Source organism: Geotrypetes seraphini, chromosome 2 (assembly GCF_902459505.1).
Source record: "Geotrypetes seraphini chromosome 2, aGeoSer1.1, whole genome shotgun sequence".
Classification (NCBI taxonomy): domain Eukaryota; kingdom Metazoa; phylum Chordata; class Amphibia; order Gymnophiona; family Dermophiidae; genus Geotrypetes; species Geotrypetes seraphini.
The window spans coordinates 3,330,977-3,351,129 of NC_047085.1; the positions used below are offsets into that span (position 1 = coordinate 3,330,977).

The 20,153-nt window shown below is 44.8% G+C and overlaps 1 protein-coding gene across 1 annotated transcript in view; it reads left to right on the forward strand.

The window, feature by feature from the left end:
- Positions 1–17,552, forward strand: part of BOP1 (BOP1 ribosomal biogenesis factor) — a 204,715-nt gene extending 187,163 nt beyond the window's left edge. The window contains exons 15-16 of the mRNA XM_033934857.1: positions 15,588–15,695; positions 16,555–17,552. Coding sequence (XP_033790748.1) covers positions 15,588–15,695; positions 16,555–16,708 — 262 coding nt within the window. The 3' untranslated portion in view covers positions 16,709–17,552. The remainder of the gene's footprint in view (positions 1–15,587; positions 15,696–16,554) is intronic.
- Positions 17,553–20,153: the final 2,601 nt, after the last annotated feature.

Consider the following 20,153-nt stretch of genomic DNA (forward strand, 5'->3'; position numbering starts at 1 on the left):
CCACCACTCTCTGTGTGAAACAGAACTTCCTGACATCTGTCCTGAACCTGCTGCCATTCAGTTTTAGGCTATGACCTCTTGTCCGCGTCACATCTGAAAATGCCAGTAATGCTGCTTCCTGGTCAATTTGATCAAATCCCTTTAATATTTTAAAAGTCTCTATTAGATCCCCACGCAGTCTTCTCTTTTCGAGGGTGAACAGTCCCAGTTTTCCGAGGCGTTCCATGTAGCTTAAATTCTTCATGCCTTTGACTAATTTCGTGGCTCGCCTCTGTACCCTTTCCAACAGAATTTTATCCTTCTTAAGGTATGGAGACAAGTGTTGGACACAGTATTCTAAGTGTGGTCTGACCATTGTTCTGTAAAGTGGCATTATAACATCTTCCGACCTACTCGTGATCCCCTTCTTAATCATGCCTAACATCCTATTTGCTTTCTTCGCCGCCGCCACACATTGAGCCGATGGCTTTAGGGTTCTGTCTATCAGCACTCCCAAATCCCTTTCTTGTTCGCATTTGGCTAATGTCACCCCCGACATCTTGTATTCATGTTCTTTGTTTTTCTTTCCCAGATGCATCACCTTGCATTTGTCTATGTTAAAATTAATCTGCCACTTTATCGCCCACGTTTCCAGCTGTTTTAGATCTTTCTGAAGATCCTCACAGTCCCCTTGAGAGCCAACCGCCCGACATAGTTTTGTATCATCCGCAAACTTGATTATATTACAAGATGTTCCATCTTCCAGGTCATTTATAAAAATATTGAACAAAATGGGGCCAAGAACCGAGCCCTGGGGCACGCCGCTGGTCACCTTTTCCCATTCCGAGAATTTCCCATTTATGGTTACCCTCTGCGTTCTGTTCTCTAACTAATTTCCGATCCATCCATGCACTTCTTCTCTATTGTACTTCCAGGATAGAGAGAAACTCCAGAGCGACTTGTGTCGGTTAGAAACATGGGCGGAGAAATGGCAGATGAAGTTCAATGTGGAGAAATGCAAGGTAATGCATTTAGGCAATAAAAATAAGGAATACGAGTATACAATGTCAGGTGCAACTCTGGGGAAGAGTGAACAAGAAAGGGACCTGGGTGTACTGATAGATAGGACCCTGAAGCCGTCGGCACAATGCGCGGCAGCGGCAAAGAAGGCAAATAGAATGTTGGGCATGATAAAGAAAGGAATCTCGAGTAGATCGGAGAAAGTTATAATGCCGCTTTATAGGGCAATGGTCAGACCACACTTGGAATACTGTGTCCAACATTGGTCCCCCTACCTAAAGAAGGATATAAAACTGCTGGAGAGGGTGCAGAGACGAGCAACAAAACTGGTGAATGGTATGGAGAAACTGGAATACGAGGACAGACTTATAACACTAGGATTGTTCTCCCTTGAGAAAAGGAGACTGCCTGGGGATATGATCGAGACCTTCAAAATACTGAAAGGAATCGACAAAATAGAGCAGAGAAGATTATTTACACTGTCCAATTTGACACGGACTAGAGGACATGTAATGAAGCTAAGGGGGGACAGGTTCAGGACTAATGTCAGGAAGTTCTGCTTCACTCAGAGAGTGGTTGACACCTGGAATGCCCTCCCAGAGGAGATTATTGCGGAATCGACCGTCCTAGGCTTCAAGAGCAAACTAGATGCATATCTCCTTAAGAGAGGCATATAAAGATATGGTGGACTATAAATTACGCCAGGTGTACACCTGGCGGGGCCTCCGCGTGTGCGGATCGCCGGACTTGATGGACCGAAGGTCTGATCCGGAGATGGCAGTTCTTATGTTCTTATGTTCTTATAAGCCTTATTCACACCTTGGAGAAACGGCTCTTCATACTCTGGACTGCAAACGAGCATTGGCTTACCGCATAGAACATCTCCTCAACTTTTTGTCTCATTTGATCCTAACAAGTTGGGACGTCCAGTATCCAAGAGAACTATTTCCACATGGTTGGCCTCTTGTATCTCCTTCTGTTATGCTCAGGCTTGGCTACAACTGGGGATTTGTGTCATAGCCCACAAAGTCCGAGCTTATGGCAGCTTCGGTTGCTTTCCTTCGCTCAACTCCTATTGATGAAATCTGTAAAGCTGCTACTTGGTCCTCAGTTCATACATTTACATCACACTACTGTCTGGAATCCTATTGCACACGGGATGGTCAGTATTGCAAAATTTTTATTTTCCTAATGGCCAATTCTCCCTCCATCCCATTTTACTAAGCTAGGGAGTCCCACATGTGAGACTATGCTGCCTGCTTGTCCTGGTATAAAGCACAGTTACTTACCTTAACAGGTGTTATCCAGGGACAGCAGGCAGATATTCTCACAACCCTCCCACCTCCCCTGGTTGGCTTCTTAGCTTGCTTACGGTACTGAGGAGCCATGAGCGACATCGAGCAGGAAGGCATTCACTCATGCGCTGTGCGAGCAGTTCTTAAAGTGGCGATGTACTTTTAAAGCTGTCCGTACCGGGGCTCCATGGATGACATCACCTACATGTGAGAATATCTGTCTGCTGTCCCTGGATAACACCTGTTATGGTAAGTAACTGTGCTTTCTTTCCTTTAGAGGTAACCAATGAGCCTAAAAGGGTGTAATATGATCAGTACAATTCCCTCCCCAAATAAACTTAACTACTACGTTTTGCAACTACACAATTAACTCTAAATAGTGAAGCTCTATAAAGTTTACATAGTCATGAAATCAGCTTTAAATTCTAAAACACTTTCCTCATCACCATTTTCACATAGAAACATAGTAAATTTATTTATCTAAAAAATTTATTAACCACTTATTCCTAGCGACATTACAAAAGAAACATACATAAAATAAAAGACTTAAATGATGGCAGATAAAGATCTGAATGATCCATCCAGTCTGCTCATAAGTTATACCCATTAAAAAATGCATCATTAGATTAACTTGTCTCTTCTTTTATATTTATTTATTTAAAAATGTATATACCGTACACAACTATGCGGTTTACAATCACATATATAGTATCTTGTGTTCCCTACAGTTTCCACATATAACAAAAACATAACTGGACAACTCCATTAACATCCCCCCCATATAAGATGTCAATATACCAGATCAAATTTCTGGGCTGTGGACTCTAAAGTCTGGTATTGTCCTAGATTCGAAATTATGAAGTTGCCATCCAAGCTCACTCCAGCCTATCCGTTGTTTACAGCATAACTACCATAAAGTCTGGTCAGTAACATCCTCTTGTTCCATATTAGTGGAGTTCACATTGATGCCCACCCCAGCCCATCCTACACCGAATCACCATATATGAGACACAGACCTTGCAGGTCTGTCCAATATCAGCCTTAGTTCTTTAATTTACATCCTTTGTTTTCTAATTAGAGATTCTCTATTTTTATTCCACGCTTTTTTGAATTCCATCACCGTTTTCCTCTCTACCACTTTTGTTGGGAGGGCATTTCAAGCATCTACCACCCTCTCCATGAAGAAGAATTTCCTAACATTGCTCCTAAGTCTTCCTCCCTGTAACCTCAAATTACACCCTTTAGTTTTACCATTTTTTCTTTTCTGGAAAAGATTTGATTCTATATTAATGTCTTTCAAGTATTTAAACGTCTGTAACATATCTCCCCTGTCCCTCCTCTCATCCAGAGTATACATATTTAGGTCTTCCAGTCTCTTCTCATACTTCTTTTTCTTCAAACCTCTTACCATTTTCATCGCCTTCCTCTGGATTGCTTCAAGTCTTTATATCCTTCGCCAGATACGGCCTCCAAAACTGAACACAATATTCCAAGTGTGGACTCACCAATGACCTATACAGGGCCATCAGTACCTCCCTTCTTCTGCTGGTTAATCCTCTTTCTATACAGCCTAGCATCCTTCTTGCTACAGCCACCACCTTATCATGCTGTTTAGATGCCTTTAGATTCTCAAAAACAATCACCCCAAGGTCCCTCTCTCCATCTGTGCTTATCAGCCTCTCATCTCCCTGCACATACAGTTCTTGGATTTTTACCCCCCAAATGCATCACTCTGCACTTCTTCGCATTGAATTTTAGTTGCCAGATACTAGACCAATCTTCTAACTTTTTCATGTTTTCCACTCCCTTGGGGGTATCCACTCTGTTAAAAATCTTGATATCATCTGCAAAAAAGTTAACCTTACCTTCTAACTCTTCAACAATGTCACTCACAAACATATTGAACAGAATTGGTCCTAGCACCAATCCTTGGGGCACTCCACTACTCACTTGACCCTCCTCTGAGTGAATTCCATTTACCACTACCCTCTGTCCATCAACCAGTTTCTAATCCAGTTTACTACTTTAGACCCTAACTTCAGCCCATGGAATTTCTTTAAGAGCCTTCTATGAGGAACCGTGTCAAAGGCTTTGCTGAAATCTAAGTAAATTACATCTAGCGCATGTCCTTGATCTCTGGTCACCCAGTCAAAGAATTAAATCAAATTTGTTTGGCACGATTTACCTTTAGTATAAACCCATGTTGCCTCGAATCTTGTAATCTATTAGATTCTAAGCATTTCACTATCCTTTCCTTCAGCAAAGTTTCCATTATTTTTCCAATAACTGAAGTGAGGCTTGCCAGCCTGTAGTTTCCCACTTCATCTCTTCAACCACTTTTGTAAAGAGGGACCACAACTGCTCTTCTCCAGTCCCGCGGAACCTTTCTAATCTCTAAAGATTGCCACAGGTTTCGGTGCTTGGACCTGTGCTCTTTAACATCTTTATGAACGATCTGGACATAGGTACGACAAGCGAGGTGATTAAATTTGTGGACGATAAGAAGTTATTCAGAGTAGTGAAGATGCAGGGGGATTGCGAAGATCTGCAACGTGACATAATAAGGCTCGAGGAATGGGCATCGACATGGCAGATGAGGTTCAACGTGGATAAGTGTAATGTGATGCATGTCGGTAACAAAAATCTCATGCACGAATACAGGATGTCTGGGGCGGTACTTGGAGAGACCTCCTAGGAAAGGGACTTGGGAGTTCTGATCGACAAGTCGATGAAGCCGTCCACGCAATGTGCAGCGGCAGCAAAAAGGGCAAACAGAATGCTTGGACTGATAAAGAAGGGAATCACAAACAGATCAGAGAAGATTATCATGCCGCTGTACCGGGCCATGGTGCGCGCTCACCTGGAGTACTGCATCCAGCACTAGTCACCGTACATGAAGAAGTACTACTCGAAAGAGTCCAGAGAAGAGCGACTAAGATGGTTAAGGGGTTGGAGGAGCTGCCGTACAGCGAAAGATTAGAGAAACTGGGCTTCTTCTCCCTCGAACAGAGGAGATTGAGAGGGGACATGATTGAAACATTCAAGGTACTGAAGGGGATAGACTTAGTAGATAAGGACAGATTGTTCACCTTCTCCAAGGTAAGGAGAACGAGAGGGCACTCTCTAAAGTTAAAAGGGGATAGATTCCGTGCAAACGTAAGGAAGTTCTTCTTCACCCAGAGAGTGGTAGAAAGCTGGAACGCTCTTCCAGAGGCTGTTATAGGGGAAAACACCCTCCAGGGATTCAAGACAAAGTTAGACAAGTTCCTGCTGAACAAGAACGTGTGCTGTTAGGGTTAGTCTCGGTTAGGGTGCTGGTCTTTGACCAGATGGCCGCCGCATGAGCGGACTGCTGGGCATGATGGACCACTGATCTGACCCAGCAGTGGCAATTCTTATGTTTAAGAGGACCCACCAGAATCTCTCGGAGCTCCCTCAATATCCTGGGATGGATCCATCCAGTTTCATAGCTTTGTCCACCTTCAATTTTTCAAGTTGTTCATAAACACTTTCTTCTGTGAACGGTGCATTATCCATTCCATTCTCAGGTGTAACTGCTGACCAATTGTAGTCCTTCTCCATGGTTTTCTTCTGTGAACACCGAACAGAAGTATTTGTTTAGCACATTTGCTTTTTCTTCATCACTCTCCACATAGCGGTTCGTACCTTCTTTCAATCTCGTAATTCCATTATTTAATCTTCCTCCTTTCACTAATATACCTGAAAAAGATTTTGTCTCCCTTTCTTATATTTATAGCCATTTGCTTTTTCGCTTGTGCTTTCACCAGACTTCTCTCTCTTAACTTCTTTCAGTTTCATCCGATATTCTTTTCTGTACTGTTCTTCTTGAGTTTTTTAATATTTCACGAACACCAATTCTTTTGCCTTTATTTTTTCTGCCACTAGTTTGGAGAACCATATCGGTTTCCTTTTTCTCTTGGTTTTATTTATTGTCTTCACATAAAGGTCAATAGCTCTATTTATTGCACCTTTCAACTTGGACTACTGTTTTTCTACTTCCCTTATGTCTTCCCATCCAGTCAGCTCTTTGAGTTTTGTGTGGTCATCCTCCTCTTTGGCTGTTATATTGAACCAAACTGTATGATGATCACTACTTCCCAAGTGGGCCCCCACTCGAACATTAGAGACAGTTTCACCATTTGTGAGCACCAGATCCAGTATCGATTTTTCCCTCATGGGTTTCATCACCATTTGTCTGAGCAGAGCCTCTTGAAAGGCATCCATGATCTCTCTACTTCTTTCTGATTCCACAGAAGGAACTTTCCAGTCCGCATCTGGCTGTTTGAAATCATCCAGAAACAGCACTTCTCCTTTCTTTCCCAACTTTTGTTTATCCGTAATCAGATCTTTGTCAATTTGCTGCGATTGAGTCGGAGGTCTGTAGACAACACCCAAGTGGATAGAAGTTCCATCTTCTCTTTTCAAAACAATCCATATCGCTTCTTCTTTTCCCTAGGCCCCCTGCATTTCAGTCGCTTGGATATCTGTCTTTACATAGAGAGCTACTCCTCCACCTTTTTGACCATCTCTGTCCTTCCTTAAAAGATTATAGCCCAGTATGTTGGTGTCCCATCCATGGGAATCGGTGATAGCAACGATATCAAAGTCTGCCTCTAATATCAGGGCTTGCAGATCCTGATTTTTGTTGCTTAGACTGTGAACGTTTGTGGTCATTGCTTTCCAGCTACTATTCCGCAGCAATCCCATATTTTGTATAGTTTTTAATTTCAGCTCATTTCCTGTTGCATCGCTTAGAAGTGAATTGCTAATATTGTTTTCATTGCTATCTTTATCATCATCAAATCTTTTCTTGTGCTGGGGGTTGCCACCGTAAGTAATCTCCATACATACACCACGCCCACCTTCTAGTTTAAATACATAGAAACATAAGTACCTGAATTTGTCAGCTAGGACTATTTTTCCTGCAATGGTAAGGTGCATAAGAACATAAGAATTGCTGTTGCTGGGTCAGGCCAGTGGTCCATCGTGCCCAGCAGTCTGTTCATGCTGCGGCCCTTGGGTCAAAGACCAGTGCCCTAACTGAGACTAGCCTTACCTGTGTACGTTCTGGTTCAGCAGGAACTTGTCCAACTTTGTCTTGAATCCCTGGAGAGTGTTTTCCCCTATAACAGCCTCCGGAAGAACGTTCCAGTTTTCTACCACTCTCTGGGTGAAGAAGAACTTCCTTACATTTGTACGGAATCTATCCCCTTTTAACTTTAGAGAGTGCCCTCTCGTTCTCTCTACCTTGGAGAGGGTGAACAACCTGTCTTTATCTACTAAGTCTATTCCCTTAATTATCTTGAATATTTTGATCATGTCCCCTCTGTCTCCTCTTCAAGGGAGAAGAGGACCAGTTTCTCTAATCTCTCACTGTACAGCAACTCCTCCAGCCCCTTAACCATTTTAGTCGCTCTTCTCTGGACCCTTTCGAGTAGTACTGTGTCCTTCAAGTACGGCGACCAGTGCTGGATGCAGTATTTCAGGTGAGAGTGTGCCATGGCCTGGTACAGCAGCATGATAACCTTCTTCCATCATTACAATATATAGTCTTTTGTTTTTCCATGTATTACCCCATCCTCCTATGTACCTAAATCCTTCTTGATGACATCAGGCTTTGAGCCACCTATTGAAGTTCTCAGTGTTTTGTACTCTTTCCACACCCATTCCATAAGTAGACAGTACTTCTGCAAAAGCTACAGTCTTTACAAAAGAAGAGTGACCAAGATGATAAAGGGGATTGAACTTCTCTCATATGAGGAAAAACTAAAAAGGTTCTTCAGCTTGGAAAAGATAAGGCTGAGGGGAGTTTTGATTAAAGTCTACAAAATCCTGAATGGAGTAGAACGGGTACAAGTGAATCGATTTTTCACTTTGTCAAAAATTACAAAGACTAGGGGATACTCGATGAATTTACAGAGAAATAATCTTTAAAATATTTTAAAAATAGGAAATATTTTATCACTTAGAGAATAGTTAAACTGTGGAACGCATTGCCAGAGGTTGTGGTAAGAGCTGATAGCGTAGCTGGTTTTAAGAAAGGTCTGGATAATTTTGTTGAGGAAAAGTCTGTTATTGAGAAAGATATGGGGGAAGCCACTGTTTGCCCTGGACTTACAACCACTTAGCTATGTGGTGGTGTAGCTAAGCGGTTGTAAGTCGAGTGACATTACCGGCCACGGGGGACCCTTGAAAAAGCACGCTGTGCAAAACATGTCAGGTCAATTCTTCCCAGGTCATACCAGCTGTTAAGATAAGTGGCTGAAAATAAGTTTTAAAATTTATTACAGTCTTTAATGCAATTTGAATTTAACTTATGGAAAGGTATTCAAATTAATTAATTGAAAAGATGAATAATAAAACTGCCCATGGTCGATGATGACGGTCCACATAATTCTTCATGCTATAAATATATGTTAGCGGTGGAGTGGTGGGGCTGAGGCCTAAGGATATATAAGAAATAACTGAATCCGGATCATTACAATAAAGTGTGATAGTCATCTGAAACTAAACATGTCCAAGACTGAGCTGCCCCTCTTTCCTCCTGAACCCTCTGCTCCTCCTCTGTTTTCTATCTCGGTAAATAATACTGTCATCATTAAAGTCTCCTTTGCTCGCAACCTTGGAGTTGTCTTCGAATCCAACCTCTCATTTTCTACGCACATCCAACAAACTGCTAAGGCCTGTCCCTTCTATCTCTACAACATCACCAAAATTAGCCCCTTCCTCTCTGAGCACACTACCCGGACCCTTGTCCACACTCTTGTAACTGGTCTCCCACAGTGTCTCCTGCAATCTGTGCAAAACTCTACTGCATGACTCGTCTTCTACCAACCTCACTACACCCATGTCACCTTTCTCCTTAAATCACTTCACTGGCTCCCTATCTGCCTTCGCATATAGTTCAAGCTCCTATTGCTGCCCTACAAGTATCTTCATTCTGCTGCCCCCTCAATATCTCTCCTTATACACCTCCTAGAGAACTCCATTCTTCAGATCAGCTGCTCTTCTCCACTGCCAATTCCAGACTTTGTTCCTTTCATCTAGCTGCCCCCTATGTCTGGAATAAATTACCCGAGTTTGTCCGCCAAGCCCCTTCCCTTCCCTTGTTTAAAAGCAGACTGAAAACCCACCTTTTTGATTTAGCCATCAGTCCATAACCTTACTCCCCACCAACCCAGCCAGAAGATTAACTCTTCCCCTTAACTGTATCCATGACATCTTGTTTGTCTGTTTAGATTGTAAGCTCTTTCGAGCAGGGACTGTCTTCTTTGTGACTCTGTAAAGCTAATCCTTCTCTACTTGAACTGGAGGAGGACATAGGATCAGGGCCACCATCAGGGCAGTACTACCAGTCCTGCATTCAGGGGCCCGGAGCTGACAGGGGGCCCGGGCTCCCCAGTGTTTTCCCCAGCGCTTTTCAGCCGGGCGCAACACCCAGCAAATTTAGATGCCCGCCCGGCTGTCATCTGCCGAATCCTGGCCACTGCTTAATGCGCAGCCTGAAGACCCGCCGAAAAACCCGCCGGACTTTAAACAAAAAAAAACCCCAGCAAGCGACTCGAACTAGAGAATGACATGGTGGCGGTTACCCGCGGCTAGCTGCTTTTAGCCGCAGGTAACCCGCTGAAACGGGGAATGAAAACTAGCAGTGGCTGCAGGGACGGGGACAAGGCCATCCACCGCCCCATGGAGCGGTGAATGGTCTTGTCTCCACAGTGAGGCATCAAGGATCGCGCGGTCCCCGCAGCCCCCACCCGCCTGCCCAATCGATCCTAATGTTTAGCTAGCTCTCTCCCTTCTCCTCACCTTAGTTTGTAGGTTTTCTTTTTCGGCGACTCGCATGCTATCAAAGAGCTGCGCATCCGCAGTTGCTCAGTGTTGAATCTTCTGCTCTGATGCAACCGGAAACAGGAAGTTGCAGCAGAGCAGAAGATTGAACACTGAGCAGCCGCGCGTGCGCAGCTCTTTGGGAAAGCGTGCAGGTCGCCGAAAAAGAAAACCTATAAACTAAGGTGAGGAGAAGGGAGAGAGCTGGCTAAACACTAGGATCGATTGGGCAGGCAGGTAGTGGCTGCGGGGACCATGCGATCGCTAGTGTTCCCGGCTCAAATTGGAAGGAGGGAGTGAAAGGGAAAAGGATTCTGGGCCAAGGGGATGAAGTCGGAAAGAAAAACCCACAGCAGGAAAGAAAGGGAAGGACAGGCAGATGAGCCAGATGCTAGAAGCAGGGGAGGGGGGGAAAGAAAGAGGGAAAAAAGCTAGATGGGGTTGAAAAGAAGAGACACACTGGTATGGAAGAGGAAGATAGGGGAAATCTGGACACAGGAAGGTAACAGAAAGAGGGGAAATTATGTCCATGGGGAATAGGGACAGAGACATAAAGGGGACATGCCATGGGGATGGTATATGGACACGGGGAGGGGGGCAATGGCAATGGCAGATACATAGGGGAGATATTGGAAATGTGGAAAATAGAAGCACAGAAGCAAGATGGTTTGTGGGGATGGGACAGGGACCGAGCTCGCAGGCTCCAGTGGCTTGCACAAATTACATTGTAACGTGCCACGAAAATAAGAGGGAGGAAGGTAGATAGGTAGGCCATGAGAGAGTTGCTGAAGGGTAGTAGAAAGGAACAGATGATAAAGGAGGGAGGGAAGGGTGGTGGTGGAAAGGAATAGAACAGACATTGAAGGAGGGTGGAGAGGAACAGACCCTAAAGGGAAATGTGGAAGACAGAGTGGGAAGAAGACAGATGCCAGACTATGGGGGAGCGGAGGGCAGAAGATGGGTGCTAGACCAATTGGGGGGGGTGAAGGGAGAGACACAGTAAAAGCAAATGGAAGACGCAGAGAGAAGACACACAGTGGATGGAAGGAATTCAATGAGAAGATGTGGAAAGCAGAAACCAGACAACAAAGGTAGAAAAAAAAATTCTATTTATTTATTTATTTTTTGCTTTAGGATAAAGTAGTATATTAGTTGTGTTGATAAAAATTTATAAACAAAGCTCTGCCAGCTGAACATCTCTTTCTCTAGTTCAGCAGCAGGAACTTTGATTTATAAGAAAGGAATAAGCTAAATATTACAGTACTAAGGCTTATATGGATGCAGCGGGGACGGTGACGGGGCGGTGAATGGGATGGCAGTGGCGGTGACGGGGCAGTGAAAGGGGTGACGGTGATGGGGCGGTGCAGAGGATGGTGTGACAGGGACAGATTTTTTCCCCGTGTCATTCTTTAACTCGAACCCGGCTTCCCTCCGAAACCGGAAGTTATGTCGGGGGGGGGGTAGAGAAGAGAAGCCGGCACGGACCATTAGAGCCCCGGAGCATGCGAGAGATAGGCCAGCCACGGAGGGAAGCTTACTTGCTCTTGCTTACTTCGAGTCTTTCTCGTTGCTGGGTCCTGCCTACTTTCTGTTTCCGTGAAGGCAGGACCTGGCAACGAGAAAGGCCCGAAGTAAGCAAGAGCAGCAAGTTGTAAACTTCCCTCTGTCGCTGCCCTTTGGGAGATAGGTCAGCGACCAAGGGAAACTTGCAACTTGCCTTTATCTGTAGCAAATCTGCCGGGTGTGTGAGACGGGGGGGAATGGGAGGAGTAATGCTGCTGCACCCAATTAGGGGGGAGGGGGAAGAGAAATGCTGCTTCTGCTGTACCCAATTGGGGGGTAGAAAGAGAAATGCTGATGATACTGCTGTACTCAGTGGGGGGGAGGGGGAAGAGAAATACTGATGCACCCATTTGGGGAGAGAGAGGGAAGGAGGGAGAAGGAAGATCAGGAAAAGGAGGAAAGAGATGCAAAGACCATGGGAGGGAGGGAAAGGAGATACCATACCATGGAGTGGAAGAGAGAGATGTCAGGGCATATGGGGGGGGGAAGCAGGGCCAGATTAAAGGATAGGCCCAGTAGGCACAGGCCTAGGGCCCTAAATAGTCAGGGGGGCCTGCCAGTGCTACGCTTTGGGGCCTCATACTTGCTGGATTCGCTGGCAGCAGCAGCAGCCTCATCATCATCCCGGGCGACCCCCAACCCGATCCGACCCTCCTATCTCTCCCTCCTTCCCTCATCAGTGACGTGCCAGAGGGAATCATGGCAGGAGAAAGCCCTGAAGCAGCCTACTTAGAGTAGAGCAGTGCTGTTTAGAGTCTCGTGATGGGAGGGAGGGAGAGATAGGAGGGTCGTGGGGGGGGAGAGTAGCATTGTGCCCCGGGTGTTCGACCTGGTGTCATGAACTTCTTCGGCTAGCATCAGCATTTACAATTCATTGCTGTTGCCAGCTTCAGGCCTTCCTCTCTGCCGGGTCCTGCCTACTTCTGTTTCTCGAAGCTGGCAACAGCAGCGAATTGTGAATGCTGCTGCCTGAAGAAGTTCATGACGCCAGGTCATGGGTGACAGAAGGAGGAAAGGGAGCAGAGGGGGAGAGACTTGCTGCACCCAACTGGAGGGAGAAAGAAGATGAGGGAGGGAATGAAACGAGATGCCAGAGATTGGAGGGAAGGGAGGGAGGAAGAGATGCCAGGGCATGGAGGGAAGGAGGAAAGTATGCCAGACCAAGGGAAAAGGAAGGGGGAAAGGAAGGAGGAGATGTCAGAGCATGGAAGGGGAGGGAGAGATGGAAGAAAAGGAAAGGAGTGAGATGCTAGAGAATCAGGGAAGGGAAGATACCAGACTGTGGGGTGCGAAGGAAAGAAAGGAGAAGAGAGAGATGCCAGAGCATAGGGGACGGGGTGGTGACATAGAGAGAAAAATGGAGAGGTGGCAGAGCTGAAATCAATCATGTACAAAGGAGAAGAGAAGGGGCACAGGATAGACAGTTTATTGAAGGAGCATAAAAAGAGGGAAGATGCCATATGGAACGGGGAGAGGGCGGACAGTGGATGGAAGGGGCTGAAGCTTTATGGAAGACAGAGCGGAAAGATGCTGGCTAGAAAGAAGAGTGAAGACAAGATGATTAAAGCAAAAACGACAAAAGGTAGAAAAAATTGTTTTGTTGCTTTACGTAGAATCAAGTAGTATTGTATCTATTGATTAAAGTTTATAAATAGGAAATGGAAATAAGGCAGTTTTTTGGGGACTAAACCCCTTTCCTCAGGTCAGGACAGGATACCAGCAGGGGTGCCCAAATGGTCAAGCGCGATCGACCAGTAGAAACATAGAAACATAGAAAAAAGCGGCAGAAAAGGGCTATAGCCCACCAAGTCTGCCCATTCCAAGTATCCCCCCCCCTGAATTCACTCTCTTAAAGATCCCACGTGAGTATCCCATTTTCTCTTAAAATCCGTCACGCTGCTGGCCTCAATCACCTGCTGTGGGAGTCTGTTCCAATGATCCACCCTCTTTCGGTGAAGAAGTACTTCCTGGAGTCGCCATGAAACTTCCCTCCCCTGATCTTCAGCGGATGCCCTCTGGTGGTCGAGGGTCCCATGAGCCAGAAGATATCATCTTCCGACTCTATACGTCCCGTGATGTACTTATATGTTTCAACCATGTCTCCCCGTTCTCTTCTTTCCTCAAGTGAGTACAGTCTCAATTTTTTTAGTCTTTCTTCATACGTAAGACCCTTGAGCCCCAAGACCATCCTGGTGGCCGTTCGCTGAACCGACTCTATCCTCAGCACGTCCTTTCGGTAGTGTGGTCTCCAAAACTGAACACAATACTCCAAGTGAGGCCTCACCATGGATCTGTATAACGGCAAAGGCAATGTGAGTCGATTGCGTTGCCTTGGCAATCTTTTTCTTCCTGCCTCCCTGAGCCAGGCCAGGCGCGTAGAAGCGCCGGACTCACAAGACTTCACTTCCGACATCAATTCTGACCTGGCTTGTCTGGCCTGGAACTTCCTCTCCGTCGTTAGAATTGGCATCAGAGGTGAAGTCTTGTGAGTCCTGGCCTGGCTCGTGGAAGCAGGGAGAAATCGGCATAGTGGCTTAGGGGGTATGGAAAGAATCGGGGAAGTGGAGAAATTGGCGCGATGGCTTGGGGAGGCAGGGGGAGAGAGACAGAAAGAAAAGGGGAGGGACAAAAAGAAAAAAATATTGGATTTATAGTCAGAAGAAGGAAGTGCAAACAGAGACTCATGAAATCACCAGACAAAAAGGTAGAAAAAATAATTTTATTTTCAGTTTAGTGATCAAAATGTATCTGTTTAGAGAATTTATATCTGCAATAGCGGTTTTTAGCGCAGGGAGCCTATGAGCATCGAGAGCAGCATAGGGCATTCAGTGCATCTCCCTGCTCTAAAAACCGCTATTGCGATTTAGTAAAAAGGGAGGGGGTATATTTGTCTATTTTTGTATAGTTGTTCCTGAGGTGACATTGCATATAATCGTCTGACTTGACCTCTTTGAAAACCCGCGGAATATAAATGATAATTAACATTTTCTCTGCATACAGTGTGCTTTGTGGTTTTTTTTTTAATTTTATTGTTGGTAGATCATTTTGACTTGGTCATTTTAAAAGTAGCTCACAAGCCCAAAAAGTGTGGGCACCCCTGCTGTAGAGCCATTTCTTGTAAGACTGAATGAGCTATATTTATCTTTTTTTTTTGTTTAAATTCATGCAGAAATAAATGGCTAGATTGAACCTAATGACTTCATTAACGCCTGTCCCTTTTTTTAACTTCTATACCATTTGAAAGAGGGCAAATACTTCTTAAATTTAGTAAAAATATTCTGGCACAAGTGTCAAACCTTAAAAAAGGAAGACATATTGAGCATTGGAAAATAATAATAATAATTAACTAATAAAAATAGGGCTCCTTTTACTAAGTTAAGATAGTGGCTTTAGCGTACGCCACGCGCACTAGATGCTAACGCCAGCATTGAGCTGGTGTTATTTTTCCCGCGTAGAGCAGGGGTTTGTGCGCACTAGACATATGTTAGTTTAGAATAGATAGGTATAGATTAGTTTAGGTTAGGTTAGGGCCCTGCTGAAAGAGTCTACCTTGATGTGGTTGCAGGCTTACAAATCTTTTGGTCAAAGAGTGCGGTAACAGAGAAAAGTATGTGTGTATTCGGCCCATGGAAGAAGGGGGGTCGGGAGGGGAAGGGGTGCGTGGGGGGCCCAATAGGATTGCTCAGTAAGGGGCCCAGAAATTTCTGATGGCGGCCCTGCATAGGATGACAGCTTTCAGAGGTCTGTGACTCTCTTTAGCCACATTTTCTGAGCTCAGTGCAAGTAAAACTAGGCAGCCTTCATAAGCCATGCTGCTGTGTGTTGTATTCATTTTATAGACCTATATAAATCTCAAGTACTGCTGTTTTTGCCTTGCAGGCACCATAAGAAGGCTTTGAGGGCTGTAGCGTTCCATAAACATTACCCACTCTTTGCCTCCGGATCAGACGATGGGAGTGTGATAGTCTGTCATGGCATGGTATACAAGTACGTGCCTTTCATTGAGCTACATTTTATGCTCCTTCAGCTTTTGTCTATGTACATAACACAAAGTTATATCTTGGCAGGAGTAAATGATACAGAGAGCAGCATTGATTTATTTATTATATACAGCTTATATCCTAAGTGGTTCATACTCAAATATAAACCGACCTAACCTTCCCCCCCAAAAAAAAGAAGGAAAAAAGTTAACCTGGGGGGTTTATATTCAAGTGCCCTGCCAGGCTTTGTACCCTGTCTCCCCTCTCTCCCATTGACTTGCAGGCCTCCAGTGGGAGGTTCAGCAGTGTGCCAGGACAGGAGGGATACCTCCTACCTCCTGTCCCGGCCGACTCTAACAACTCCCTCTCACCTCCCAGATTAGTAAAAAGCATATGTTTAAAATCCCTAGTGGTGTAGTGGTAAACCAGGGCAGAAGTGATCTTCCTACGCTCCTGCCCTGTGCAGAGCCATTATCTGAATGACTGCCACTGTGTCATTGGCTGAAAAACCTCCATTACCACTACTTTTTATCGCTTTCATGCATTTAAACATATCAAAGTCATATTGTTTTGATTTAAACAGAAATTTATTTTATAATACCATTTAGCTAAACAAAAGACCAAAGTGGTTTATATATTGGGACAGATTGAAGGTTCAACCCAAGTCATAGGTACCTGGCAAGATCCAAAAGAGTGATGGGATTATGCCCTCTGATACTCAGGTTGACATCCCACAGGGTTAGTGAAGTGGATCAGCTTGTCTTCAATATCAATTTCCAGAACCTACATGAGTTGGTAAAGAGTGTGTTCTCTCTTCCCTCAAAATTCAGTGCTTACTTACGTAACATGTCCACATTCCCTTTCAGTGATCTGCTGCAGAATCCCCTCCTTGTGCCTGTGAAAGTGTTGAAGGGACACAACATCACACATGACCTTGGGGTTCTGGACGTCGTCTTCCATCCTACCCAGCCCTGGCTGTTCTCATCTGGGGCTGATTCCACTATCCTTCTCTTCTCATAAAGCTGTGTTGGTGCCATGGAGGGGCACAAGATCAAGTCCTTTCATGATGTCCGATTCCTGCTCCTTTCTGAATTATCAGTGTATAAGATATGTGTATAATTGATTGGCCACTTTTGGAGTCTCTTGTCCTTTTGAAGGAAGTAATGGTATAAAACATAAACAACCAGTGAACATGCTCGGCCATGTTTAGAGTGGAGCGTGCAGTGATGGCTGGTATCGCTCTCCTTGCTGTCATAAGGAGACCATTGTGCACTCTGTGAGTGCCGTTCCTACGAGTGTATTTCCTAGAAGAATGGAGATAAGGGTCAGAGTTCAGACATAGCGTGCAAGAGAGGAGCCAGGACTTGCAATTTGTCCAGCTAAAGCTTAGACTGCACACCTTTGTTCTAAGAGTGCTGGCCATTTCGCTTTGAATAAATGACATTTTGCCTACTGTGTGGTATGGTTCTCAGTAAGATCATTACTTTTCTAGTGATGTACCTTCTTCGTAAGAGGTCTTACCATCTGTACACTAAGGGAAATGTAGCTCCTGACTAGAATTTGGACTTCTGGTTATAAACTAAATAAAAAGTGAAAGAGTGTGTGGGGGTAAAGCTGAGGAGGTACCAGTATGTTGTATGGGGTTGTGTGAAGGGTTTGTATGAGGTAGAGGTAATGACTTTGTTGCTGGGTGGGTAAGAGTCAGGATATATGATTGTAAAATTGTTGGAGGATGTGAATTGTAGGTTTCTGTGGAGCCTGTTCACGTGTTGAGGTGTGGCTCTTCAAGTAGGTAAGGGGAGTGGTGGGGGTGGACTTATGTGATGTGTGTATAGAGATGTAGAAACAGAAAGAGGCTCACTTCGTGCATTTATGCCATCTGGTATTTAAACATCTCTATCGTATTTCTCCTTTCCCGCCTTAAATCCAAAGTATACATTAGAGCAGTGGTTCCCAACCCTGTCCTGGAGGACCACCAGTTGGTCAGGTTTTCAGGATAGCCTTAATGAATATGCATGGAACAGATTTGCATACCTATCACTCCATTACATGCAAATCTCTCTCATGCATATTCATTAAGGCTATCCTGAAAACCTGACTGGCTGGTGGTCCTCCAGGACAGGGTTAGGAACCGCTGTATTAGAGAATGAAACGGGGACAAATTTTTCGCCATCCCCGCAGGAACCCATTTTCACGTCCTGTCCCTGCTCCATCCTCATCTGTACAAGGCATGTGTTCGAGGCTTGTGCGGTTAAGGCAGAGCTTACAGGAATGGAACAGGGACAGCGACAAAACACGTGGGTACGGGACAGGGAAATTGAGTTCCTGCGGGGACAAATTTGTCCCCGTGTCATTCTCTAGTGTACATATTGAGATCTCTAAGTCTGTCCCCAAATGCCTTATGATGAAGAGGATAGTGTTGCTTATGAGACTATAAGCTGGGGTGAGTTTGTGGGTGTAGATGTAGTATGGCTGAATGTGTGTGTGACAGTAGGTGTTTTTTTTAAATTAAATTATTTATATACAAATTATTCAGGTACTCGAGCATTTTTCCCTATCTGTCCCAGCGGGCTCACACTCTAATGTTCCTGGGGCACTGGGGGATTAAGTGAATTGCCTAGGGGAGGAGGAGCCAACGGCACACGCGGTGCACAGCATCAGCAGGGAGAGCAGCGAGGAGCAGGAAGAAAGGGTAGAAAAAGCCCATAAAAAAGCAAAAACAAAACCAACGAGCCGAGGAAGGAGACAGAGAGGAGCAGGAAGCTAGGGGCAGTGGCGAGAATAAGCTCCGCCCACTCCCACCGCGTCGGCAGTCATCGACCGAACTCCCCTTAAAAGGGGAGGAGCCAATGGTGCGCAGTTGTTCGGTGCGCGGCAAAGATGCTCGCCTTATCAAGAGCGCCTTTGCGAAGGACCTCAAAGGGCCGAGTCACCACACCTAAGGACACCAGGGAAGGACAGCAAGGTAAGGATGCGGCAGGCACAAAAGAGAACACACACAAGAAAAAAGGTACCAGTACAATAATAGAGAGTACTCCAAAAAGGCGGACAGCAATAGAAGCAGAGGGAATCCAGAGGATGAGCTTCCCACTGTACTGCACAGAAGATTCTGAGACGTTGAACGAAGAGATTTTAAAGTATTGTAGGGAATTAAAAGTCTGTTGATGAACTCTGGTTGGTTGTTTAATTTTGTTGTAAATGTTAAAAGTAGGATTTTATAACTGATTCTATGTTCAATTGGTAACCAATGTGCACTACTCAGAAGGGATGAGACATGATCGTATTTCTTTGCGCCACAAATGATCTTAATAGCTGTGTTTTGTACAATCTGAAGCCATCTGATTTCCTTTTTTGTAATGCCCTTATACAGGGCATTACAGTAGTCTATACAAGAGATTACTAGGGAATGGATCAATGTGTTCAAGGAGGCCGGTTCAAGCAACTTAGCAAGGGAACGTATCATCCTGAGTCGATAGAAACATTTCTGAACGACCGTGCTAATATGAAAATGATAAGAAAATTTACTGTCAAAAGTAATTCCTAATAGTAACATGATAGAGACTTACAAGATCATGAAGGGCATGGAGAAAGTGGAGAGGGACAGATTCTTCAAACTTTTCAAAACTACAAGAACGAGAGGGCATTGGGAAAAATTAAGAGGGAACAGATTTAGAACCAATGCTAGGAAGTTCTTCTTCACCCAAAGGGTGGTGGACACCTGGAATGCGCTTCCAGAGGGTGTGATAGGACAGAGTACGGTTTTGGGGTTCAAGAAGGGATTAGATGATTTTCTGAAGGAAAAGGGGATAGAAGAGTATAGATAGAGGATTATTATGCAGGTCCTGGACCTGATGGGCCACCGCGTGAGCGCACTGCTGGGCGCGATGGACTGCCGGTCTGATCCAGCAGAGGCACTGCTTATGTTCTTATGGATCACAAGGAGCAGTGCAGGATTTGAACCCACAACTCCAGGGTGCTGGGACTGGAGCTCTAACCACTGCACCACACACTCCCCAATGTTGAATGGATACGGTGGATTTGTCTGTGTGTGTGCATGCGTGCGTGAGTACGTTCGTATATATGTACATTTGGAAGTTTTGGGAAATGCTGTTTTGGCATCATCCTTGGACAGAAGCTTCGGCTATTTTTCCCTTTCTCCAACTGCCTTTGGAAGAAAACACTGGTCAGTAAGTTGAACAATCGATATTTTGATTTCCTAAAATAGATAAAAAGGCGTTCTGGTTGGAGACTTTACTAAGCTACGGTAATGATACTCCCACTGCTAATGCTCCAAAGGAATTGTATCTGCTTCGGTGCATTTGCCATTGGGGACTTGCTACCACAGTTTTCAAGTTTCAAAGTTTTAAAAAAATTTGATACTAACACTTATGGGATTTCTAAGCGATTTACATTAAATAAAATGGGGACATCCGCTATAATAAAACCCTTAGCTCGCATGCGCAGT